General features: G+C 33.8%; 2 protein-coding genes across 2 annotated transcripts; one reads left to right on the plus strand and one right to left on the minus strand.

Moving 5' to 3' along the window:
• The first annotated feature begins 236 nt into the window (after window positions 1-236).
• On the plus strand, window positions 237-14,014 carry LOC131939378 (uncharacterized). The gene is made up of 17 exons (XM_059297661.1): window positions 237-457; window positions 1,674-1,757; window positions 1,918-2,100; window positions 3,104-3,152; window positions 3,372-3,467; window positions 3,696-3,763; window positions 3,901-3,996; window positions 4,525-4,620; window positions 4,812-4,937; window positions 5,247-5,442; window positions 6,152-6,210; window positions 6,531-6,659; window positions 6,948-7,055; window positions 7,313-7,418; window positions 7,854-7,939; window positions 9,462-9,904; window positions 11,020-14,014. Exons 1-17 carry the CDS (start codon window positions 383-385, stop codon window positions 13,985-13,987), a joined length of 4,968 nt encoding a protein of 1,655 aa, XP_059153644.1. The 5' UTR covers window positions 237-382; the 3' UTR covers window positions 13,988-14,014.
• Window positions 14,015-17,992: 3,978 nt separating this feature from the next.
• Window positions 17,993-26,627, minus strand: LOC131939382 (ankyrin-3; the record flags this gene model as incomplete). Its single annotated transcript, XM_059297667.1, is given in 14 exon segments — window positions 17,993-18,411; window positions 19,164-19,266; window positions 19,512-19,622; window positions 19,803-19,841; window positions 20,079-20,117; window positions 20,892-20,963; window positions 22,278-22,349; window positions 22,962-23,081; window positions 23,469-23,576; window positions 24,290-24,379; window positions 24,724-24,852; window positions 25,280-25,501; window positions 26,039-26,134; window positions 26,507-26,627. Coding segments are annotated over 14 exon segments (1,368 nt in total). The 3' UTR covers window positions 17,993-18,289.
• Window positions 26,628-26,930: the final 303 nt, after the last annotated feature.

Raw genomic sequence — 26,930 nt, forward strand, 5'->3', positions numbered from 1 at the left:
TTTAAATTGTTCTTTAGCTTAGGGATCAACCTTACGGGATGTGTCTGGTTTCTGGTGAAGACTTATCGGGGCCTTGGGGAAAAAGTAATATTAAATAGAATAGGGCCTACTATTTTTAAAGATACATATTTTAATTTAAAATTGTGTTCTTTGCTGATTTCTTTTTTGTTGGTTTTTATAATAAGCAAGCAATTTAAATTTATGTCGGCCACAGTTTTATCTGGCCAACACAAAGGGAAATAATGTATTTTTCTCTAAGGGTGGTACCTATTAGACGAAGATGGTAGGCAACAAAAACACTTCGTTCTGCGAAATAACGTCAACAAATAATCGTGTACAAACTTTTTTATAGAATCAGAATTACTTAAATGGTTTTAAAGATATGGCGAACTTCGGTAAAGATCTACAAGATCGGTGTGTTCATATACGTTCAGCAGAACAGACAGAACATTTTACTGTAAGTTTTGAGTTGAGGGTTGTTTTTTTTTTTACAACATTTTATTTTACATAGCAAGTCAAGATCTACAATGTAAAAATTATTAATCATAATAAAGTCATTGATCTAGGTCTAAAGAAAAATAAAATAAAAATGCCTTTAGGCCTAGATCTAGACTAAATTCTAGAACAGATCTAGATCTAGTTCAATTGGCATTTATCTATAATTCTAACAGAATCTAATCAAATCTATTCGCTAACTTCTATAAAATTAAATATTAAATAGTATACTAGTATACAATAGGCCTATTTTAGTATTTAGATCTAGAAGCAATTGGGGAGTAGGGGAAATTATCATCATCTTTTCCCATTCTGCACAAGATAGATACATGGGGTCAGAGGCGTAGCGACCCTTCCCAGCGCCCGGGGACAAACTTTTCGATTTGCACCCCCCCCCCTCGAGATTTTGATTTGCACCCCCCCTTAAACTTTTGATTTGCACCCCCCTCGAGATTTTGATTTGCACCCCCCCCCCCCTCAACCTTTCAATTTATTTTTCCAACCCATTTTGGCGCCCCCTAAGCTCGGTGCCCGGGGACATATGTCCCCCCCCGCCCCCCCCCCCCCCGCTACGCTACTGCATGGGGTAGATGAAATCAAATTCTTCAGTTTCAGTGACAGTGGCATAAAAGGGATAAGGTGGCCAGCACTATGCCCAGCCATCTATAATAATCTGTATTTTACCTAATGTGAATTAAGTATGCATCAGACTTTTTGGAGGGGGGGAATGATGCTGAAGTAAAAAATAAATCAGGGTCTGAATAGTCTGCTCTCCATGTTTAGACCAGGCTGACTTTTGTGTCTGATTAGTCTGGATTGGCTATATGTACCCGAGTCATTTGTTATTTGCACTGCAAATAAAAATAATAAGGCTTGACTTTCATTACAAACCTGTAAGTTGATTGGATGATATTTAGTAATTTAGTATTTAATTTGGGTATCATGAATCATGTATGAGTTAGGAATTTTTTTAATTAAAAAAATAATTTCTAATCCACAACAGAATAGTCACAACACCAGAATAAGTATTAATTTTAATACCTGGTAATATGTGACTATAGACTGAACTTATAGTGGGGTCTGAATCGCTGCTCCCTAAAAAAAGATCTAAGCCCTGATCTTAACTAAACTGTTTAAATCCATTTCATCCTATTTTTTTGTATTCATTTTAAAAAAAGGTTTATGTAATATCTGTGGCTGTTGGATCCTATTCATGGACTGTTAAGCATCGTTACAGTGAATTCTATGACCTGCATGAAAGAGTAAGTGTCAAAATTTTAATATTTGCTTTTTCTGCTAATCAAAATCCTTAAGCTTGTTTTAAAAATCCATGGCTGTATGTTAGCAGCTATTTGTTTAACAATAAAGTTTGTGTTCAGTTTCCCGGAAGTGCTTACACGATAGATATATTTTTTTTCCCAGTTAACTGCAAGCTATAAGCTTGACAAGACATTACTACCACCAAAAAAGATTTTTGGCAACCAGACAGAAGCATTCATCAAGAAGCGTCAGCGAGAGTTGGAGGTGTATCTTCAGACTATCATACTCTATTTGGCACAGCATATACCGTCCTGTTTGGCATATTTTCTTGATTTTGACAAATATGTAAGTTAAGCCATTTACATTTTTTACTTAAAATAATTAATTTTAGAATTCTTAAAGCAACTGAAAAAATTTCGTAAAATATTAAACTAACTTTTTTAGTTTCATTTTTCTTAGTTATGATAAATTCATTGTTAAGAAGTCAGTATTTTTAGCTGTTAAAACCAATCATGCAGTATATAAAACTTCCACTTATTTTACTGTTAATATAAATGCTTGTATGAAATTTCTAAATAATATTGCATATTTGAGGATTAAGGAAATAAAAACACCTGGGAGAATTGTGTAATTCGGGAAGTGTTTTATTTGTATATTTATTAAATTCAAAGTTTTACACAACTTCTAAATGTTGTATTATTATCTGAGTTACTTTTTTAACCAAATGAAGAAAAATCCTCTAAAACTGGATGCTGTTAAATATTAAACATGCTGTAATGAAGCTTTATGTTTGTTATAGTTTTTAGGTTTTGTCAGACTCTTGTTTAGTTATGGATGTTTTGTCAGCATAGTGCATTAATGTCTTATTTACATGACTAAAGGTTAATTAAATGAAGGAAGCATTCTATAAATAGCTCATTATTTATGTTTCATGAAGAAGGTCAATTCATTTTCCCCACCTGCATTGTCATCATGTTATCACTGTGTTCCTTGACCTACTTTCTTGTGATAACATGCCCAGTCAGTGCTAATACAGGTCAAAAGTTGTCAGGTTTTAATTAAGTTGGACAAAAGAATTGTAGAAAATAAAAACAATAAAAACACAGTTGCCTTAACATCTATTGATTGATTAATATTAGAATATAGGATCATTGTTTATGGACATAACTTGCACACAGAATAATTTTAATTAAACTATTGCTTCTTTCACTTAATTATTTTAACAAGGGATGTTTATTCTTAGCAAGATATTTTATTTTTGCATGGTAACTACAATATAAATATTTCATAGTTAATTTAAAGAAGTTTAATTCTGTTGTAATGCGCAATTATTATTTTTTTAATCCAGGAAATTCATGGCATCACTCAGTCGATGGCAGAGGACCTCTACAACAGGGGCATGCTTTTTTTTTCTAATTAATTATTGAAATTTAATTATTTTAATCAATTTTAAGTATTATACCTTGGTTAACAATTGTAGCTATTCATTTTCCACATTATTTGTATTTGCATCTATCACTGACTTTAATTTTTTTTTCTTTCACTGTATAATGTTTTGTCTCTGCATTAAAAAAATTATTATTTTGTTTGCTGACATGTATTTTTTTAATGACCAGGAGAAAGTTTGCTGCAGACAAAAGAACAATATGAAGTGAGCACCCTGCAGTTGTACTCCCTCACTGAAAGGCTTAAGTTACCTGAGCCCACTTGTGGTTAGTCAAACTAGACCATAATATTTTTCTTAAATTTCAAAATTGAACAGTACAAAAATCTGTCATTATCATAAACCGTTTGACATAGCATTTTTTAATTTAATTCTAACACATTTTTTTAATGTGTCAATTAATTATATATTTATATCTTCATTTATTTACTATTTTAAATAATTTCACTAAGATTTCTTGATTATACCACACAATTTTCTCATCGTATGCTTTCAGACAGTGGTGATGTGAAGAAAGATTTGGGTCACATTCTTGACTTTATAACCAGAGCTAAACACTTAAAGGTAGGCATCATTTTGTATTCAGCTAAACTGTAGTCACACAATCACAACTAGCTAGAGAGTTGCCTAGAGCTGTTTTCACATTTGGTATTCTTCAGTCTATAAAGATTCAAATGTACGTTTTAATTATTTGTGTTCAGGTAGTGAGCAGTAAAAAACCCGTGGGATCTAGCAATATCTTGATGAACAAGCTGCCCTTTGATTTGACTCTGTTCAAATCCCTACAAACTTTAGAGGTAAATTTACACTGTATGGTTAGTTAACGAACTACATTGGTGAAGGTGTGATTGTTTTGGTGCTATTGATCCATTCTGGTAGCTGATGAAATGTTTCAATGTTATTACTTATCACCTTCTAGAGGTGTAACATCTCCAATTTTTTTATTTAGGAAATCAGTTTTACCATTAGAGAAAAAATATTTTTTTAAAAAAAACAACTTTATTTTTGAGGAACTTGGCTATGTACCTTGTTTTCTTGAAAACAAAGTTCCTATTTTTTTAAGGGGGTCAGTTATATTTTTTTATACTTATATGTGTAATAAATTATAATTTTTTTCTAATAAAGAATTTTTTATTTATCTCAGATTTCTTGCTACCTGTTTAAAAATTGAAACACACTAAATTTTATAACCATATTCATTTAAATGAAACTGATTGCTATAAATTATCCTTCAATTATAAAAAAAAAGTGTTGGTCAACTATTTTTATTTGTCTAAAATTTAGCAAACAATTGTTACTGTTTTTTTAATTTGTAACTTGTCCAGATTTCTGGTTGTAACTTCCGTCTGGTCAATGGACTTGAAACAGTCAAACAAACCCTTATGGAGTTCTATGTGCATGAATCCTCATCATCAATAAGGGTGAGATGATTTTCTCTCAACTTTTTAGAAATATCTTTTTTTAGTGTGAAAACCACAGCACTTGGAAAAAAAAATCTCTTAGAAAATGTTGGTTCATGTATTTTACTTCTTATTTCTAAATTTACAGTAATTATTTGGATTATTTAAACTAAGCCACTAATCCATTTATTAATTAGTTGATATTTTTATAGGAAATTTTGCTGCAAGATGCATCACACTGGCGGGCTGAAGATGGGTCTTTAGTCGTGGGATATTGGGACTTGGTTATTGAAGTTGACTTCAGTCAGAATTCTTTTTCTGATATTCCTGATAGTGTTGTAAGTTTGATCCTTACATATTTTACTTAATTTTAATAGCATATGAAAATTTTCATTTTTTTAATTTAATAAATACTGTTTTTCTTAGACAAAGAGCTCTTTACTTATGTGTTTTTAAATTGTTTGGTTGTGGTTTATTGCCCTGTAACCATGGTTCTTTTATAAAGCATTAAAATATTTTCCCAAATATATTCCATATTATGCTTCCTTAATCCCCATGGCTACTTATTGGTTAGCTTAAAATGTATTGGTTTTAGTGAATAAAACTGTTTGTTTATTCTAAATTACATTTTTTTAAAAAAACCTTAGCAACTGATGCCGAATGTTGAAAAGCTCAACCTCAGTCACAATGCTATTGAGAGCATTCAGAACCTGCAGTGGCTGAGTCAGCTCACATACCTGGACCTGAGTCACAACAACATCAGACATGTAGACTCCCTGCACACAAAGATGGGCAATGTCAAAATTGTCAAGCTGGCCCACAATAGGCTGGAGAGCTTGCATGGTAACATTTTTGTTTAAGTTTCTTGTAATTTTGGGTTATGTGCTTCATCATTGTTTCCGTTTGAGCCCAACACACCAGGCATATCAAGTAGATTTAAAGGGTCAGCACCATACCCAGCCAGAGTTTCTTCCAGCTGAGGCCCCCCCCTCCCCCCCCAGAGAAAAAGTCTGGAAGAAACACTGTACACAGCAACCTTTACTTTCCCTGATGTGAATCATGTACCCATCAGAGCTTGATGAACTCTGAGACATTCTGTGAACGCAAGTCTGGGATGCAAATTCTAGACTTTTGGGTTTGCGTTCATGAGCTTTACCACTCAACCATGCTGTCCCATCTCTATACTTGCATATTAACATTTTAATATATTTTCTTGGATTTTTGGGGCCCTGTGTATAGCACAAAATTTGATCACATTTTTCTGCTGGGAACACTGGGCTATGATAATGATGTAAAAAATTGTTAAGGTACTTTTACAGACCTGATCAATTGGGCAGATGGAGTTAAGTACATCTGTTTTTGTGGCCTTATATATGAACCAATAGTAATCTTCGCACTATGCCCAGTGTCAGGTACCTATCAGAGCTGGGTGGACTCACTGACATCCTACATACGGTCCAAGATCCAAACTCTAGAATATTACTATTGCCCAGCCATTATTGTTAGTTTAACTTTCAAAATTCTCCATGTTTTTATAAAACTTTTGTTGCAGGTTTTGCCAAACTTTTCTCACTTGAAAAGTTGGATGTTTCTCATAACAAAATATCAGCAGTAAGTAGTCACATGCGTTTGAATTTTATACACAAATTAAAAGTATAATTAATTATAAGACTAATTTTTGACACAATGAATAGTAGAGCTAACTATGAGTAATTTGTGTGACATATAGAAGATCTAACTATGACAGATAGAGAAAGATTAAACTATGAATGATTTTTGTGACAGATAGAGAAAGATCTATGTATGATTTCTGTGACAGAGAGAAAGATTTAACTGTGAATGATTTGTGTGACAGATAGAGAAAGATTAAACTATGAATGATTTGTGTGACAGATAGAGAAACATCTTACTATGAATGTTGTTTGTGACAGATAGAAGAGCTGAGGTACATCAGCCAGCTGCCTTGTGTAGAGAACATCCTGCTGGTGGGTAATGCTGTGACCAACACATTGGACTACAGAACCAAAACTTTGGAGATGTTCGGAGACAGAGTTCGTGAGGTAACCGTACCCTGTTTGTGATGCATTCATTCATTTTCTGATACTTGCTGTTGGTCTAATATCTTCATTAAACCTGTCGTTAACTGGAAAATTAAGTTGCATGTAAAATTTAGATTTGGACTTGACTGTGGTTTTCATGAGACTGCTACATGCATGAAAAATAAAAATCACAATTGTTTAAAAAATAATCTCACATCAAACATAAATTTTTCATTGATATTTATGTCTGTTACAGTTTTTGAACTTGTAAACATAATGCAGTTTCCATTGTTTATTTCATTTAATTAGATTACACTGGATAACCAGCCAACTGACCAAAAAGAGCTGGACACAGTTGCAGTCCTGCAGGCATTGAGGAAAGCCAAAGATATTAAAGTGATTAAAAAACCAAAGAAGGTAGTTACCTTTTTATATTTATTTAATAATTTTTATGCATATTGTATACACTCATACTAATGTTTTTAATAACTCAATATAATTTGAGATTTGTTACTCTTATATATATTTTGACAGCCATAATTGAATGTAAATTTATGAGTAAAAATTGTATTAAAAATGTGTAAGCATATCATCTTTACATCACTCACTGAACACTCACTCACTGTACACTATTGGCATGTCAACATATACATTCGCTATCATGTCTCTCCCAGAATGCATCAGCTGTCAGTCTGTCTGAGTATAGCCAGGGGTCACCCACCCATTCTATTACAGATCAGGTTGAAGGAAAAAATGGCAGAACAGATTCCCCAGGGCCTGGTACTCTATTTTATTTTCTCTATTGATAAACCTTTTGACTTAACTATTTGAGAATAACAAATGATAAGATTATAAAACTTGAAAAACAAATGTTGATTTTTGTGTACTAGAAGAATCTATCAATACAAAGTGTTATGTTTGGTGTTTTGTGTGTTCAAAGTATATTAATACAAAACATATCAGCCACTAGTTTATATATTTTGATTTATTTATTTGAAAAGTAAAAAGAACTACTAAGTTTCTTAAAAAAAAGATAAGTTTTTATAATACCACAAATCTGCAAATAAATGACATCTGTTGTTAGTTTTTTTAAAAATTGTTTAAAGTTACATAACTCAGATTAGGACGGTCTAAACCTTCATCCCCTTATTTTATAGATGTTTACCATTAGGCACAAGTTAAATTCTTCAACTATTTGTTGTATTTGTTGTACAGGCTTAATAAGTAGGTCAGTTCCTTCTGTGTCTGAATGGCCTAAGAAAGATAACTCCTCAAATCGCAGCACTAGTCCTTACAGTCAGGTAGGGTTTTTTAAATATTGCTTCTGGCTATGGTACAATAAACATTTTAAGACATGTTAATCCTGTACAGCAGGGGTCTCCAAACTACTGCCCGCGAGGTCCTCTCATCTGGCCCGCGGAGATCTTTTTGTTCATGGAAAAAATCTTTGTTAGAGGTGGCTGAGGAACTTTGCCCAGAAATTTTTTTAAAATTTGAATATGAAGCTTCGGGTGCAAATACCATTGTCCTCCATGTTGCAGACATTGATGAAAACATTGTGACTCAAATAGTGAAAACTGCAAGCAAGTTTCGCAATTTTTCAGTTGCAATGGATGAGTCACTGGACAGTTGTTCCATGTTTTTGGAACAAGTACAGGGCAACAACTTGACGCACTTTCAGCAGTGCAAGGTCTTCATGGCTGAAGCAACAGCTGTGTTCCCCACATCATTTGCATGCGAGATCATCAAAGACCTCCCGCTGCACTTTCAGTAGCGGTTTTCTGACTAGGATTCAAAGGCAGAAGAAGTTAGACTGTTTCAAACCCCAATTGAAGAAAATGTAACCAGTTGCCCAGATAAACTGCAGTTTGAGGTCATTGAATTGCAAGCAAATGACCTCCTTAGAGACAAGTTAAAAAAATGGCGGGTGGGTTTTTGCGTTTGCTCAAGGAGAACAAACTTGGACCTCGAGTGTGTTGTCGGACCCGACAGAGTTTCTTTCAGGCCTTTTCTCCTGGGGGGGGGTATTTTAAATATGTATATATTTCTATATAAATTATATTTCGTTGGGGGGGGGGGGGGGTGTGCAGGGGGACTCCACAACCCCAAAGAGATGCATGGAAGAAATTTTGGCCCCCGAACTGATATTTGATAGTTAATGCGGCCCTCTGGCTGAAAAGTTTGGAGACCCCTGCTGTACAGTGTTTACTTTTTTATTATAACCATTATTTTGTAAAGTTGTAATAGATTTCCTGAATTAATTAAAAATGTATGTATTAATACTTAAGCTAAAACTTGAATACACAAATGAAAGTAAAGTACCCGTGCTGAAGTTTTCAATAGAGTAGGGGATGCTGTTTATAAGCTTTTATTCAACTTGATTTTTCTGTCATGCTTAGGGTATTGAATGCATAATCTATAGATTCACATTTTTTAAAAATACTTCTATGTGAAATAAATAGTGGTGCATTATTATACATTGAAGAAAATTATTTTCTTCTTTTTGTAGAGCATGTATACATTTGTTATTATAAATGTCTTTATTTAAAAAATTAATTGTAACCTCTACTTATAAGTATAGTGTTACTAGCACTATATATTATTTGTTATTATAAATGTCTTTATTAAAAAAACAATTTGTAACCTCTACTTATAAGTATAGTGTTACTTGCACTATATATAATCCTCTGAACTGCTTGTTATCTCCCTGCCTCAATTGATGCTCCAACTAAATATTTGACACTTAGTAATGGAATACTCCATTTCTCCTCTACACCATTATTGCTTTACAGATAGTTACGGTATTTTCTTTTGTCCCCCCAGGAGTCAGTCTCATCATGTGTTGTACAAGAAAGTGATGGGGAGCTGGTCTCAGAAGCCCACCCTTTTGAGTTCGCTGCAGCTGCATCAGAACTAAACACCCAGCCAAAGCCCGGAGACAGCAATAACCTCAACACCAACAACAGCAACGACGAAGCATGCTCCTACCCCCATGAACTCGTGCCCGAGGCGCACCCGTTTGATCTGACGATAGAAAACCCTGCCTCGGTTCTTTCATCATCCCACCAGTACATTACTTCAAGGAGTATAGACAACGCCAGGTCTCCGCGTAAAACCTCTTCGTTAGCATCGACCCCGCCTGTTTGGGGTCAGAGTCCACTAGCATCGCCTAAAATATCCGCCAACTCACCTCTCAAGCAGTCAGGGTCATCTCCAGCTTTTGTGACCTCATCGCAGGGTGGGCACTCGGAACCCTCGGATAAGAGGTGTGTTATTAAAAAGGTATTACTGGCCTACTTGTTCCATTCCTTTTGAGCATGCAGATTGCTGTGTAGCTTCTTGTTGGATGTGGCCGCCTCCTGGTTTGGTTTGTTTCATTTCTTGCAGTCAAAGTTTTTTGTTTTTCCTGTGTCTGTAAAGTAACATCTTCTGTTAATAATAAGACTGGTTTAATGTCATTTGATGGCATTTCCCTGGTATTTTGTAACCTCCCTGGTTTTGCTAAACAATATAGCCTTAACTAGCTTGACTCTACTAAACGATGGCGTTTACCATAGTTTCTCTAAATTATATAATGCTAAAACACTATCATTTTATAACTCACACAGTGTTACTAAAATATAACATGCTGCACGTTTTATTTTTACCAAAGTATAACATTAACCCTGACATGTTGTAACTGGCATAGTTTACTAAGGTATAACTTATAACATTAATCCATTCAGCAAGTTCCATTGTCTACTCAGGTATAATGTTAACTCTGGCATGTTATAACTGCCATGGTCTACTCAGGTATAACATTAACCCTAGCATGCAGCAAGCTCCATTGTTTTACTTAAGTATCACATTAAAACATCAACCATAAGTTAATCCCCTTGCATGTCTTATCAAAGGCTTCTTAAGCTATATCCAAATATGTATTGTGGCTTTTTGTATGACCATATATTTACCTTATTTATAGTTACTACTATTTATTTATAGTTTTTACAGAAATATAGTTTTTAAAAATTCAGTTAAATCTTTTACATTTGCAGATGCACTTTTCTGTCTCCTCAATATGAAAACAGGATAATAAAATGACACTTTTCATAGTCTTTAAGTGTATTGATTTACTTATTGTATTTTAAAGATTGCCAAACTTTTTATTTAAAATTTCTTTTAAAAATTATTAACAATTTTATTTGCTGTATTGCTTCGTTCTTTTTAAATATAATGTTTTTATTTTAATTTTATGAGTTTTAATTTTATGAGGTACAAAAGATAAAAATAATTTTAGAAGCTTAATATATATAAATTTAATCTGTAACTTAAAGATGAAAATAGGTGAAAAATTGCTGGCTGTTAACTGCAACATACTAATTTAATTACATTCTGTTTTCAGGAAACTGACAGTCATGTACAGTGTAGCTGATCTGCCCACGTTAAAAGATCCTGGCTTTGTCCTTTGGCTGAATGAACAGTTGCTGACCACTGGAGATGTCACACCAGTCCTGAGCCCCGAAGAAAGTTTTCACACGAACATAGGAAGAAAAGAAGCCATTTTGGATATATTTTGGTGCTACGCTGAGCAGCTGTCCCAGCCTGGACTGCTGCATCCGTGCTGTGTGGTGCTGACCAAAACTAAAATTTTCATCGAGAAAATGATCGAACTGGAGTCCAACTTCCCCGGAGTTCCTGAGCTGGAACCGTTTAGTATTATTCCCATGGGGAACATTCAGCAGCTGGTGATAGGGCAGTGCCATGCGTTTGTCCGTTTAGAAGAAGCTTTTGTTGGGAGTAGTGGCACGGTCACCCTGTTTGGGGTGGAGCCCCAGGGGGTCAGGAGGTTCACCAGCAGGCTGCTTGAAGCCTGTAACCTTCTGGATGTCAACAACATCCCCGACTGCCTCAACCTGGCTGAGCAGTCTGATCTCTTGGGCCAGATTGTGGCCAAGGAAGAGGAAAAAACGCCTGGCATGGCCTCGGATCGGCTGGTGGTGGCCATTCTGGTACGACTGAAAGGAAACGACGGGTTTAACTTTCTGGTTTTGTCGGAGAATTCGGTTTACTGCCTGGATACAAGTTTTATTCACTGGCCTCCGCCGTCTTTTGAGACGAAGCCTGAAGATTCAATTAGATTTAATATTGTACATGAGTACTCTATAACTGATAGGATTAGTGATATTAAGATTCATCCCCACCAAGACAGTTTTCACCAGTGTGTAGATGGAGCGGCTGTGGAATTCGTGCAATATGGACTGACATTGGAGGTTTCCCTGACTAGCCTAGAGCCGGGTGGTAACCCCACGTTTGCACACTGTGACACGTCTGTGATAGAGGCGCCCCCTACCTGTGTCAGTTACCTGTTTTCATCCGCGGCCTACAGGGATTTGTTCCTGGACAGGCTGACCAACCTGAGAGCAGAGCAGGCTCATAGGATGTCACCCACCCACAGGGAGGAGCCTGAGGGTGGGAACGAGCAGGTGACTACACCTGACAGCGGGGGAAAACAGTGGAACACCTCACAGAAATCTGTACAGCAACAACCAGCATTGTCAAGAACTCCGCAACAATCCCAGACAGTGGCTATTGTCCAGGGTAGATCTCAGGCCATTGATACGAGGAATGTGAGTGGGTTATATAAGGACATGTTGAGTGGGTCGGTGAAGTCGGATAAATCTTATGGGATCATCTCTTTAACTGAGAGCGATATCTACGGTCATTCACCCCCTTGTGCTAACATGTACCACTCGGCTTCCCCTAAAGATGACCTGTCAGTTTCCCCAATGTCCAACTTCTCTAGAGCCAGCATCAGCCCTCCTGTTGGTCATCAAGACAGTATTAAAAAAGTAGGGGTGTACTCGAATGTGACGGCAGATATAGAAAACATTCAACGCAGCTCTGCGGCCAAGGCAGACTCGCTACCGTCAAGTTTTGACTGGAAACGTTACTACTTCAGGCCTCCGGTCACATCCACTGACACAGGCTACCAGTCTGGGAGCTCGGATAAAAAAAATAACCGGATGAACCTCCAGATCCAGATCCCTGGGGTGCTGGAGGACATCGAGTCCAGCTCAGAGTTTGACCCCTCCAGCCAGGCTGTGGAAACTGACCACGAGCTGTACCTGAAGCAGTGCGTCAAGTCGTACGACCTCATCCACCCCCTGCCCACCAAGCTGAAGCCCCTGTGCCTGATGAACGGCAGGGAGCTGAAGAAGTTTTTCCACACGGTGATCTCCAAGACGATGCCGGAGTTCCAGGACCTTCTGAGAGAGGAGCTCCACCACGTGGTGTGGACCGGCGTGGTGCCGTACACCAACCCCAAGCATGAGATTGTCACCTTGGTCATGCTCAGCACACACAGCATCTACCTGGTCTCGGACTCCAGTCCCCAACTTGCCGGCAAATCCAGACCGTCGTGGATGACTCACTCGCGCAACCAGTCGGACTCGGCCATAACGTGGAAAACTGAGGCCAGTGACAGCTCTGGGGGTAACAAATTAGTCAGTGCTTATTTCAGCCTGGCGTACAATGATCTACAACAAGTCAATGTAGGTCTGTTTGACCAGTGTGTGCGTCTGACAGGAAGTAACGAGAACTCTGTGTTTACCCTAGCAACAAGGGACAGCACCAGCACGGATGTGTTTGTGCAGAAGTTAAAACACATTTTATCCCTCCGCGTCCCTTCTCCTATGATAGAGAAAACTAAAGCCGAGATGGAGCAGGACTTCTATCAAGACTCCTCCCAGCGTGTGAAATCCACCACGGAGGGGATTGTCTTCACCCACCCCAGTAAAGTCAGTTTTGTTTACCCCGGTGAGGACGCAGTCAGGGATATTTTGTATTTAGTCAAGGAGAAAGTTTTCCGGGGGTCCAAGACTGTCCCGTCATCCGTCGCTCCTTCACTGTGGTTCTACATACAATGCTACCAGCTTGCACTGGATGAAAAATCTTTAGAGAAATCCCAGCCTAGGAGTGTTATAGTCACCCAGTCCCATTTTTGTCTGGCAGTGGAAGACATTGTGACGTACCCCCTGCCAGATTTTGTACGAGGTTTACCAGAGAACCCCTGCCATGAAATTGTGGACTGCCGGCGGATCGACTGCCTGAAAAGGGTCACCCTCTACCACGGTAATCAGCACGTAATCCTGCTGACCTTCTCAGATGAAGTGGAGGACATTGTGGTGGACGTGTCCATAGAGCACTTTAGCCCCTCGACCAAAGGGCGCCTGAACCCTAACCCAGAGATCAGTTATAAGTTGTACGTCCAGAGCATGAAGGAGAGGGACAGGTTTGTCAGGGTGGTAGAGAAGCTATGGAAGCAGCTGGTCTCACAGGTTGGCAGGATTCTAGACGTCGTCAAGGTTTAACCCTAACAGGTTTGTCAGGGTGGTAGAGAAGCTATGTAAGCATTTGGTCTCACAGGTTGGCAGGATTCTTGATGTCGTCAAGGTTTAACCCTTACAGGTTTGTCAGGGTGGTAGAGAAGCTATGTAAGCATTTGGTCTCACAGGTTGGCAGGATTCTTGATGTTGTCAAAGTTTAACCCTAACAGGTTTGTCAGGGTGGTAGAGAAGCTATGGAAGCAGCTGGTCTCACAGGTTGGCAGGATTCTTGATGTCGTCAAAGTTTAACCCTAACAGGTTTGTCAGGGTGGTAGAGAAGCTATGGAAGCAGCTGGTCTCCCAGGTTGGCAGGATTCTAGACGTCGTCAAGGTTTAACCCTAACAGGTTTGTCAGGGTGGTAGAGAAACTATGGAAGCAGCTGGTCTCACAGGTTGGCAGGATTCTAGGCGTCGTCAAGGTTTAACCTTAACAGAGTTAAAGTAGGAGATTTCTGTGTAGGACTTAACATGCAATTAAAAAGTATTGAGTCGAATTAAAAATAAACGTAGGGAATTTTTCTGAAGAAGTTAAAAATAGCTTCTGAATTTGTAGTTTTTAAAAACTTTCATGTCATTGTTTTATTCACAAAATTTTAGTACTTTGATATTTGTATCACATTTTCAATGAGTTTTTAATACAATTTTACCTATAATAACCTATGTTTAAAACTAGCATTTTCTTTCAATAAAAAACAACTGGCGTAACATTTGTACCATCTGTAACCATCTTCATGTGCAGGGCATGACCACCCACTATTATATTGTTGAACTAAACAACCATTACACTTGAATCATCATGCTAGTTTGATAAGCACAACAGTATTTTTTTCCTTCTTCATAGGTTGGTAGGTCAGACTGACATAGAAGCACCTTCCTTTAAAATGAAGAATTTTATATTTTTACAATTTTCATCTGCCATAAATTTAAACCGAACTGACCATTTCTGTCATAATAGAACCAATATCCCACTATGACCATGGCTGAACAATAAATATGTCTGTATCTCTCATCTCTCTGAAGACATCAGCATTTATTGAGGGTCAACTGAGGCAACAATACCTAATATTAACACTAGATTAGATGGGTTGTTTTTTATGTCTTGTAGCTTATGGTAAGTTAGTCATAAACTAGACTAGTGGTTGATATATTATCATTTAGATCAGTGTCTCATAACCTTTTTGGATGTTCCTCATTGATCCTTTGAGACTAACTTAAAACAAGAGAGTGATACTGATTTAGCGACAAGTTTGTGATGGATGTAATTAGTGTAATATAAGCTTTAATGAACAGAATTTTAAATTATTTTCTTTACTAATTGCCTGTTAGAAGTTATTGAGCTAAAACAGGTTAGTGTACACTGAATGTGTGAAAATCAGGGCATGTTTTTTTTTCTACTTTTGACATGTGATTGTGCATATTACAAAATCAGGTACGGTTTAAATCTAACATGTAATGTATAAAAATTAGAAAATGTTGTGAATATATTTTCATTTAATAGTGCATAAAAATATGAAAATAAATAATTCAGTTGCTTTTAAAGAATTAACTAAAATATCAGTAGAATTAACTGCAATAGTTGCATGCAACACATACTTTGTAATTTGCTATTAAACCATGTCTAGAATTTTTTGCTGAACATAAATTTTTAAGTTGTCTATATTTAAAAATAATAGATCCATAAGTTAAAATGAAAAGGTCCATATTAAAAATTAAAAGGTTCGTCTTAAAAATTAAAAGGCTTGTATTAAAAAATAAAAGGTTCATGTTTAAAATTAAGTTCTTTATTTACAGTAGAAGGTCCTGATTTGAAGAATTAAAGTATTTTATTTAAAGTGCATGCCAGTCAGCTGTTTCCTGTTTTCTCTACTATTTAAAAAAGTTGAGGTTACTTCTGATCTCTTTCCTGGTGTAACTAATACAGCCTTGAACTTTTCAAGCCTTAATAATGATGAAGAATGTTACTGGAACGCAAGTCACAAGTTTTTTAAAAATTCATAATCTTGTATATAAATAAATTTTATTTAACCCTATTGAGCTAGTGTTTTTTATATGTTGAAAGTAAAATGGCGATTTTGATGAACACTACCAAACTGTTTTGAACTTTAGGAACTATTATGTTAACTAAAAATTAATATTAAGCAAAATTGTTGAACAATCTATTTTGATGCAACTACTGCTAAGATTTTTTTTAGTTATAAAAATTAGCACTTCAAGGACAATTCACTGTGTAGCAGGCTTAAAAGAAGTTTGTCACTATAAGTTACAGTTGAAGCAAGTTAGATAAGATCTTTAGCTGTTGATTAAATTTATTTTTACAAAGATTTTTTAATTCACATCAAATTTTCAACGCTTAACAAAAGCTTTCAATAAGCAAGCTTTTTGTATCTGGTCATTTAATATTTTCATTTTTAATATTTACATTTTTTTCTTTATCAGTCCAATACCTCTTACATGAGTTAAAGAGGTATTTTTAAAATGGTTTTCACAGAGTTTTTGTATTTTCATTAAGAAACTTTACTAAATGTAATACAATTTACATAACAGAAACATAGTTTTTCATTCAACAATGATAGTTTGTAAAATGCTTTTCTTTGTTTTAATTTGCTTTACCTGTTATTTTCGAGGGTTGTAGAAAATAGAAGCCCAGCACACATTTTATATTAAAAATGTGGAGCCAATAGTTTAATGTTAACAGCTCAATTTTTAGATTGGGTTTTTATTGTGGCTTCTAAATTCCTTACTGTATTGTTTAAAATTTGTGTAAGTTCATAATGGATAAAATAACATTCATCAGCACTGTGTGGATGTATTCATAATATTTTAGCTAACTCATTTGCATTGATTTCATTTTCAAATTGTATCTCACATTCCATAGTTGCTTTTTTTTACTTGTATGCACTGTCTTAGTTAAGTGTGCTCAGATCTCTGGTAACACTGATGCTCACTTCACACCTAACACAATGTATAAATGGTGAGAGTTATCTAACTTTGGGTAGTGCTATCAGTCAAAATTGTTGTGAACATTTAAAAACTGTGATTCAAAACTTTAAGAAATAAATACTGTACGGCATTCCTGTACATTTGTGGTAAATCAGCATTAGTTTTATACAATATCACTTTTATTTAATTTTGTTTTATTACAAGTTAAAAAAGTTTTCAATACAACCCAATCTATGGTTACTTGAACTTTTTTCTTTCATGTGTTTTTATAACAAACAAACACCAACTCTACTTAAATCTCAGTATGATTTACTATGTAGATACACTAAACACTACTCAGTCTGCAACAAATGTTTCCTAATTTGTTTTTTGTCGTGAAATAAACCTGTAAATAATGAATTTTTTTTCTGTTTTAAGATTAAATTATTTTTTATTGCACTATTTACATATTGGGTTGTGTATTTTTTTGAACTGTTCAAATTTTGCTATTAAAGCATCAATTTCTGTTTATTACATGAATCATATATACTATGCTGATGAACCTCCTCCACATACATTCATTAAAGAAAAGAAGGAACCCAGGCGTAGGAAAATAGGCTAACATCTAAAAGAATTTCATGGACAAACATAATACAAGGACCAATGGATGATATGGACAAACATAAAACAAGGACAAAAGGATGATGGACAAATATAAAACAAGGACTAAAGGATGACATGGACAAATATAAAACAAGGACTAATTGAGGACAAGGACAATGGGAGGATATGACAAAAGGCAGCAACATACGAATATAAGTTGATAGATGAGAAGGCAGTCAATAACTTCCTAGAATTTCAAGAAATGGGTTACCACTATATGTGATGGGCATAGTGCTGACCACACTATCTCTTCATATGCTAAGGTCACTGAAATTGGTAAACTCTACTTCACCTGCCCCATATAGCACAAAAGGGTTCTTTACTTTTTTTAATTAAAAAATAAATAGGCAATGCTTTTTATTTTAATGAGTGCATTTTTTAATTTTTTATTTTTTAAAAAAAGCATCAAATAAAATACAGGTACATATTATTGAAAACATCAACCAACAAGAAAATCTATTGTGCAAAATGAACACTGTCTCACAAATAAAATAAAGACAGGACTAAAACTGTAACACAGGGCAATAAAATCATCCCTCTACATCAAGGTATTTTTTTAGCACAATGGGAAATAAATTACTTAAATCCTACATATCACATCAAAATTTATACAATTTTTAGCACAATGGGAAATAAATTACTTAAAATCCTACACATCACATCAAATTTTTTACTGAAAATCCATCACAATTCATAAATATCATCCTACAATATAACACAAGATTTAGCTTTCTTCCCTGAAGGCTGCTGTTTGCTTTGCTTTTCCTCTATTGCCTTGACTACTGTAAGACTGTTCAATTCCTTGGCTAGTTCATAGGCTGTTTGACCTGTTTGTACCAAAGTGAAGTCAATTAGCCATTGTACTGTCAAACACTGTGGTGGTCTCAATTTAAAAAAAAACCAAATGTTTAAACTAGCACAGCATCATGTTAACTGAAAGCACAAAGTGTTAAATATGTCAGAATAAAACAAAGATTCCAGTTCTAAAGGTAATTTACTATAATTACTTTAGTACTACAGTTAGAAAATCAACATTTTATAATGTATGGAGAATTAAATGCTGTTTTTATGTTATACCAGCCAATTGGCAATCAAAGATGAGCTGGTAATTATTGAATAGTTCTGTAAGACAGGCACTAGGTATTATACTTAATTTTTTAAATAGTTGGGTTAAGTCAAATTTTTAATTGCCAGTTCACGAATTGAAAAAAAAACACCAATTTTTTGTAGGCATATCAACAATTCAAACACTGAATATAAAAATAATTTTAAAAATGTCGATGACAAAAATAAAAATATTTCATAATTAGACATAGAATGGGATAGTAGAGCCCTAGACTGCTAACCCAAAAGTCTAGAGTTCTAATCCGGGTTTAAGTCCTTGATTCCACCCAACTCTGGTGGGTACCTAACACACGTTAGGGAAAGTAGTGGGCATAGTGCTGACCACACTATTCCGTGATAAGGTCACAGAAACAGGTGAACTCTACTTTATTTGCCCCATGAACCGTAAGGTTCAAAAAGCAAACTTTACTTTTAAAACATAGAAACCAATTATTATCATTGTGAAAGAACACACCTTTTGTGTTTTTAAGAGTGTAGTCAATATTGTTGTCCAGCAACAATTTAGCTGTGGTTCCATAATTTTTTTCAGCACATAAATGTAAGGCTGTGTTGCCAGTCTGGAAAAAAAATTATTTGTTGATGAAAATATAAACAAAAATTTCAAAAATTTTCATCTTATCATGATTTTTTTGATAAACTTGTAAACAAAGTAAGTGTCCTTTTTAAAAAAAATTTTAAAAGGATTATTTTGTATGCTACAGCTTACAGGTTAATTTAGTATGGTCTCCTTTATACAGAACTCTCCACCCAATTAACTTCAGATTTATTATGTTAGTAACATTATCAAAGGAAATTTTCTCACCGACTGGATTTGTTTACTAACTTCAGCTCCTTCATGAAGCAAAGTTTTTAACTTTTCATTCCTTTCAGTTTCATTTTCTATCAATGTAGCAATATGGATAGGGCTTAAGTCCTAAAGTAAACATACAATACACAAAACTGATTAATTTGAATTTGGTGAATAAGATGATAGGTTTACATAACATAGTAAATTAACATAACGGTTTTTTAAATTAAAAAAACAACAACAGCTTTCTGAAAACTTGAAAAAGGTAAAATTTAAAAAATTATATAATATATAAAAAAAACATACTGTATTTGGTGCAGTAACAGGTTCACTTGTAACTGGCCTCTAGATGAATAGTTATAAGATTTTTTAAAACAGTTTTTTAAGATTAACTGAGACAATATCAGTCATTTGACAAAGTATGTGAATAATCATTTTAATGCATCAGTAATATTATTAATATCTTAGGTTTATACATTACATTTTCAATGTTATATAAGTGATAAATAATGAAATGAATATGTGAAAACAAATGTTTGGTTACCAAAGATTGAATAAGAAAATGATCTTAAAAAAACTCACAGTAACTGGTGTTTCTACTGGCTTGTTGGTGGCTGGCCTCTAAGAGATTGATAATTTTGTATATAATATGGAAAATGTAAAGCAAAAAAAAAAAAAAAAACATTGTAGCATTCAAAAAGTAGCTTGAAAGAATTTCAACTATAAAGAAAAGAAATTCTTTTATGATAACAATATGTACATTTTAATATGGTATTTAAAAGACTGTTTACTTTTTGTTGAACAAGCACTTTAAATAATGTTTCTGACATATTCTCTTTCAAGAACCAATAAAAAATGAATACATTAAGATAGTATATAAAACATTTTCGGTTCAGGATAATACTGCACGCACAAATGCATTATTGAAACACAATAAAATGAAGAAAAATATTACATGATAAAGACTATACATTGTCAGTCATTTTTTTGTTATATTTGATTTGAACAATGTTAGATTGGTTTTGAGATTATAGCCTAAATCAAATGTACATGAGTTTTAAATAAGAAAATCATTGCGAGGTTTTATCATATTAAAAAGAAATAACCAAGCTATTAAACACTTTAAGAAGATAGTAAAATAAAAACTAGTCAAAATGAATAAAAAAATTTCATTAACAATCTGTTAATTATTTATGAAATGTACACCACATACTAAGAAAATGTAATCTGTTAGATCTTGTTTTTTGGAGAGATTAAAACCAAAAGGTACTTTCAGTTGGCGAATCTACTTGCTAGTATTAGTGTCCATCTACTTTTTATTTTATTCCTACAGCTAATAATGATTTAGATAAATCATCAAAATCACTGCAAGCACGTTAATATTCACTCTAATACCTCTTCTTCTTCAGGAATTGGTGAAAGATCTATTGTTACATCTGGAGATGGCTCTGGTGTTTTTGGTTTCACCTATTTATTTGTATTTTAAAACACAGTGAGTATAAAAAAAACAATGACTTTATATAGCTTTGGGTGATGTAGATCAGATGAGCAGTCTTTTATAATGTACTGTTAAACTGCAGAAGATTGACAATATTATTTATATTTTAGTTTTATTTTAATTCATTTATTTATTTATTTTCCTGTGGAAGATTTTTATGATAATTTATAATTTAATAACAAATTTCTTGGAAAAAAATGTCTATGCATTACAAATAAATAAAAAAATATGTGTATAAATAAATGTAGATATAGGCCTATATCGCTTTAAAAAGTTAGCATAAATGAAAATATAAAAGTAAGTGAAAACTAATCTAAAACTGTAATAATAGAATTTGGTGATTCTAAAAATGTTAGTAGTAAATTAAAATTAGATCTATAGTAAACTTTATTCTATTACTATTGTGATCTAATAGTATTAAAAAATTAGATTTGGAAATAACTGTTAGCACAACGTATGCTTAATTGAGAATTTTTAGTTCTCTATCTTATAAAGTCCATAAAATGTATGCAAAATGTTAATGCTACACCTATGTTTCAAATAAAGTTTGGTATGAGCTCTTACATGAGGCACTTAGACAGAAAGATCAGTTAACTTATAATGATAAATAATTTAATTTTAAAAATGTAAGTAAACAATCAACTATTTTCTAAATTTTAAATTTAATTATTATTAAATTTTTAAGACATCATTTTTTAATGAAATACAAACAATATTTTTTAAAAAAGAATTTATAATCTTTCTGCCAGATTAAGCCTCAAAAGCCCAACTTACATGTTCTAAAATAGACACTTCATTATTTTCTTTCTCTACTTCCTTAAATACAACATTTTTCTTTGTATCTTTGTTAAGTGGAGGTTTTTTCCTCTGGTAATAAAAAATTCATTCTTGTTTTAGTCAGTGATTATTTAAAGTCGCCAGATGGAAATTTGCAAATCAGGAATACTCATCTTATTATTTGCTAAAAAACAACTAAAATTATCTAAATGTTGTAGTGTCATCATTACCTATATTATACATTTTTCATTAACAGAGAATATCAATAATGTATACTTTTTAATTGTGTAATATAATACAACATATTTTCTAAAGTTATAACAATAACTGATAAATCTCTTTGTATGGATATGCACTGAACCTTTGCTAGGCAGAAGTTTAATACAAAACAGAGAAGTTGCTTGCACAGTACACTTTATTCTAGCACTTAACAGAACACATCTGGTTTCATTGTCAGTCCTAGCGAGAGAAATTTTAAGAATAAAGAATCAGAAAAGTTTGATTACCTTTTTCCTTAAGACTGCTAACACATCATTATATCCCTTTGTTTCTGCTAGTTTTATTGCATCGTTGCCGTCCTGCAGATTTTAGAAATAACACTGCATAATTTAAAATTGATTCACTTGTTACGTAATTTGACAGTAACACTGAAGTGGGAAAGGAATTTCAATTAGAAAAAAACTGCAAAGTAAAGAAAGTTGCAAGGCCGTCTCAATAAGTTCAACAATAAACATCTGATGAACTTCAACTTCAAAACAAATCATCCACTCATTTTTAAACATATTGTACAGAGGTTAAAGCCATCATAATAATTAATTATCTATAAAAGGTTATGATAAATTTTGAAAAAAATCATCCACCTAGAATGAAATCTAAGTAAGCATTACTCTTGCTGGAAAGGAAAAACTAAAAGTGATATAAATTTCCAATTAGCTGTACTGGGCTCCAGAAGTTTTTAATCATGAATCCTATTGCAAATAAGGGATAGTTTATGGAGTTTTTAAAGGGAAGCCAATTGTTATAAGACAATGTTTTTCATCACTGTAATTAAAGTAATTAGGTCTTAAATTTACAAATGAATATGGTCTGAAACTGAAATACATGTGTGATGTTATCACTTACTAGTCAGCACATTTAAAATGAATCTTTATAAAAAGTTTAAGCTGTCTGACCATTACAGTCTAACTTACTAAATCTGTAAAATTGGACTCTGCTCCATTGTCAACCAATAGCTGGACACATTTTACCATTTGTCCATTTTCTCTAAGGTTTTGTTTTTTAATGACTAGATTTAAAGCTGTATCTCCTTCCTGCAAACAAAAAAAAATGCAATATACAGAAATGTGAAATTAAAGTCACTTGTGAAATGAAGTAAAGACAAACACAATATTCCATTAAGTGATTTTGTTTAAACCTTTTGAACAAACTATATTCTTTTACTTTTTACTTTATATTTACTGTTGTGCACGTTTTTGCTTGCTTTAACTGTTCAATGTTATTTAGAAAAGGATTAAAATTTGTAACAATGTAATTTGAGATTTTAAAATAGGTCTTGTTATACATGGACAATTTTAATAAATTAGTGAGATGAATTCTAAAATTACTTAAAAAAACAGTGAAGTACAAATATCTTTCTTTAAAGTTTTTTTTAAAATAACTATCTGAACTGTGTAAATAGGTTACAGACAAAGATTTACCTCATCTCTGAGATTGGCATTAGCACCTGACTGCAGCAAGGTTTGCAGCGTGTCATACACAGGTAGTTTACAGTGTGTAACTGTGTAGTGTATGGCTCCAGCGCCGTGCTGGGAACACAGAAAATGTTGACTTTAGTTAATGAGATTTATAGTTATTATAACATTTATTTTAGTTAATGAGCTGTTTAATTATGACAATATTCAATTTAGTTAATGAGTTATACAATTATTACAATGTTCATTTTAGTTGATGAGCCATAAATTATATAATATTCATTCTATTAATGAGCTATATTACTTGTACAACATTCATTTAATTTAACGAGCTATATAATTTTCACAACATTCTTTTAGTTAATGAGCTATATAATTATTACATTGTAATTTACAACATTTATTTTAGTTAATGAGCTATATATATATATATAGCTATATAGTCATTACAATATTTAATTTGTTAATTATTACAACATTCATTTTAGTTAATGACCTATGCAATTATTACAACATTAATTTTAGTTAGTAATTTATAAAATGATTACAATATTTATTTTAATATATTGAGTAATATAGTGTGAGAGTGGTGTTATGGGTGTTAGGAGAGGTAGAACCCACATTTCTCCCATGACAAAATTTTGCCTATGCCATTGGAGTTATTTAATTATTACAACATGCATTATAATTGTCACCAAAGGTTGTGTTCAACGTTTTTGTGAAATATAATTTGGGCCTACTATAAATAGTAAAGTTTCACATGCTCTAGTACATTTCTACTACATATATTCTACTACATATATCTAAAAGTGATTGGTGAAACTTACTTGATTTAGTACATTAGGGTCACCACCTAGGTCGAGATACTCTTTCAATTTTGTTTTATCGTTGTTCAAGATGGCTTCAATGATGTATGGCTAAATATCAGAATAAAATTCTATTTCATAAATCTTTGTAAAAATATAGTAGCCCTAAAATGAAAAACATTATACGATATTAAGATAAATATTTTGCATATTTGATATACACAATATAATATCTTTAAGCTTCATAATGTATATATTTACAGCTTTTATATGTATTATATATATATATATATATATATATATATATATATATATATATATATATATATATATATATATATATATATATATATACATACATATATATATATATATATATATATATATATATATATATATATATATATATATATATATATATATATATATAAAAGACAATATCATCTATTACTCACACCATATTTTTGTCTACAACTCTCTATGAAATATTCCTTAGCCTTGGCTGCTGGCACACTCCCATCCAAAATGCCAGCTAGCTCATAGTGGCCATTGGCTATTGCACAGTCATAGGGAGTTCGAAGCTTCTGGAATAACCATCAAAGTGCCTGCATTAAATGAGTTCTCACACTGGTGGTAGTTTTGTAATGTCTTGTTAGTTTTTAGGAGTGCTTAACATCTTCCCCGACCCATTTTCATACATCGTGCTAAAAAGGCAGACCGACACCCTAAATGACGTCACACATAAGTCTCCCGCTGTATGTACACGCATAAGAATTTTTTTTTTTGGAACAGCGATTTCTTTCTAAAATTATAACGAAATAGGTGCACAAATCAATTTTGTTTTACAATTTACAAATATGTCTAATATTTAAAAAAAAAAATTAACTTTTTAAAATGCAAATATATGAAGCCACAATTTCTGCCCCCCCCCCCCCCCTCCTTCGTTAACCCCATCATTATGATGTTATTCAAAAACGAATTTCACAACTAGATATTTTAAAGGGACACCACCTTGTTTCTGATCTTAAGGTCCGCCTTTCTCTGCAGCAAGAGCACAATTGTGTCGATGTCCCGAGGAAAAGATCCAGATAAAACCGCCAGATGTAGTGCGGTGTTGCCGTCTGCCGATGTTTGGGCGTTGATGTTCGCGCCGTTATCCAGCAGAGCGCCAACTACGTCACATGCATCCTTCCGGTGACTTAAGATAGTTACGTGTAGCGCCGAGTGACCATCCTGGATAGATCAAAATAGTCAATATACACGAGTGTGTTTTTTAACGAACACTCCACGATCCTTCCCGAATTTTTATCTTTGGATTTTTATTTCCTAGAAATGATAATTGATATAAAGACTGAATAAGTCCCCGAAATCCACCAATTCAAAATAACGCTCACCTCCTACGTATATAGATAATTCAAGACAAAAAAAAAGTGTTTTTAAAAAATCAATCTCTTGGGTTTCATTAAATCTCTACGATAATCATGCTTATCGGGTTATTTATTTTCTTAGCTATCTTCGTGCTAACCCGAAACTTCGGATTCTGGACTCGAGATAGTAAAACGTCCTTGAGTCAACTCAGTTCTAATGGGTTCCTGACTCGCGTTAGGGAAAGTAAAAGTGGCTGGGCATAGAACTGACCACAGTTACGCTTTATATGCAAAGGTCGCAGAAACTCGACTTCATCTCTACACTAACATAATCTTTAGACTCAATGGTTAATGAAGGGCAGGTAACCTTTGACCTCTAATATATAAATATTAATGAACCTACATGGTACCACTGGAGCTTGGAGGCCCTGGGAGATGCGTGAAGCAGGGAAAGGATTTCACTCAGTTTTCCTGACTGGCAGAGTCGATGTAGTTCACTCTATGAAAATATATATTTAAAAAAAAGAGAATACAATTAACATCGTCTTTCCGAATATATGGGATCACGAGCATATGTTGTGCCCAAGTACTCACATGCGCACACCAACTTACGTGTTGTGTTTTTTGTTTGGTTACTCACTCGACTGCTTACATGAAAGTCTCGAGTTCGGATCCCGGACTCGAGTATGTAGATCGTCTCAGAATCCACCCAGCTCTGATGAGCACCCGATTCACGTTAAGGAAACAAAAGCGTCCAGGCATATGTGCTACGGACACTTTCCCCTTGCATGCCGAGGTCGCTGAAACAGATGAACTCTACTTCACCTGTATTATGTGTCTTGGACAGGAACAGGAAAAGAGAATGACTCACCTGGTCATCTTCGTACCCAGAGTCCTGACCACTTCCGGTGAGCATGCTTGGTCTAGATGTCAGATAGTGCACACAATCATCTCTTCAAGATATCTCGTCATCTCGTTATTCAATGATACATCGCTTGCTCTAATAAAGTAAAAACAACAGTTCAGTGTTGTAAGTACATAATCATCTCTTCAATATAATATTTCGTCATCTATTTATTCAATGATACATCGCTTGCTCTAATAAAGAAAAGAGTTCAGTGTTATAAGTACACAATCATCTCTTCAAGATATCTTGTCCTCTCGTTATTCAATGATACATCGCTTGCTCTAATAAAGTAAAAACAACAGTTCAGTGTTGTAAGTACATAATCATCTCTTCAATATAATATTTCGTCATCTAGTTATTCAATGATACATCGCTTGCTCTAATAAAG

Source organism: Physella acuta, unplaced genomic scaffold, assembly GCF_028476545.2.
Source record: "Physella acuta isolate Inbredline_101_S28 unplaced genomic scaffold, ASM2847654v3 ptg000276l, whole genome shotgun sequence".
Classification (NCBI taxonomy): Eukaryota; Metazoa; Mollusca; class Gastropoda; family Physidae; genus Physella; species Physella acuta.

Excerpts from the sequence above, each read along its gene's own strand:
- LOC131939378 (XM_059297661.1), top strand. The coding sequence starts at position 383 with ATGGCGAACTTCGGTAAAGATCTACAAGATCGGTGTGTTCATATACGT. Across the intron at positions 6,211-6,530 it reads CTCATAACAAAATATCAGCA|ATAGAAGAGCTGAGGTACAT; the intron begins GTAAGTAGTCAC and ends TGTTTGTGACAG. Across the intron at positions 7,940-9,461 it reads GCACTAGTCCTTACAGTCAG|GAGTCAGTCTCATCATGTGT; the intron begins GTAGGGTTTTTT and ends TTGTCCCCCCAG.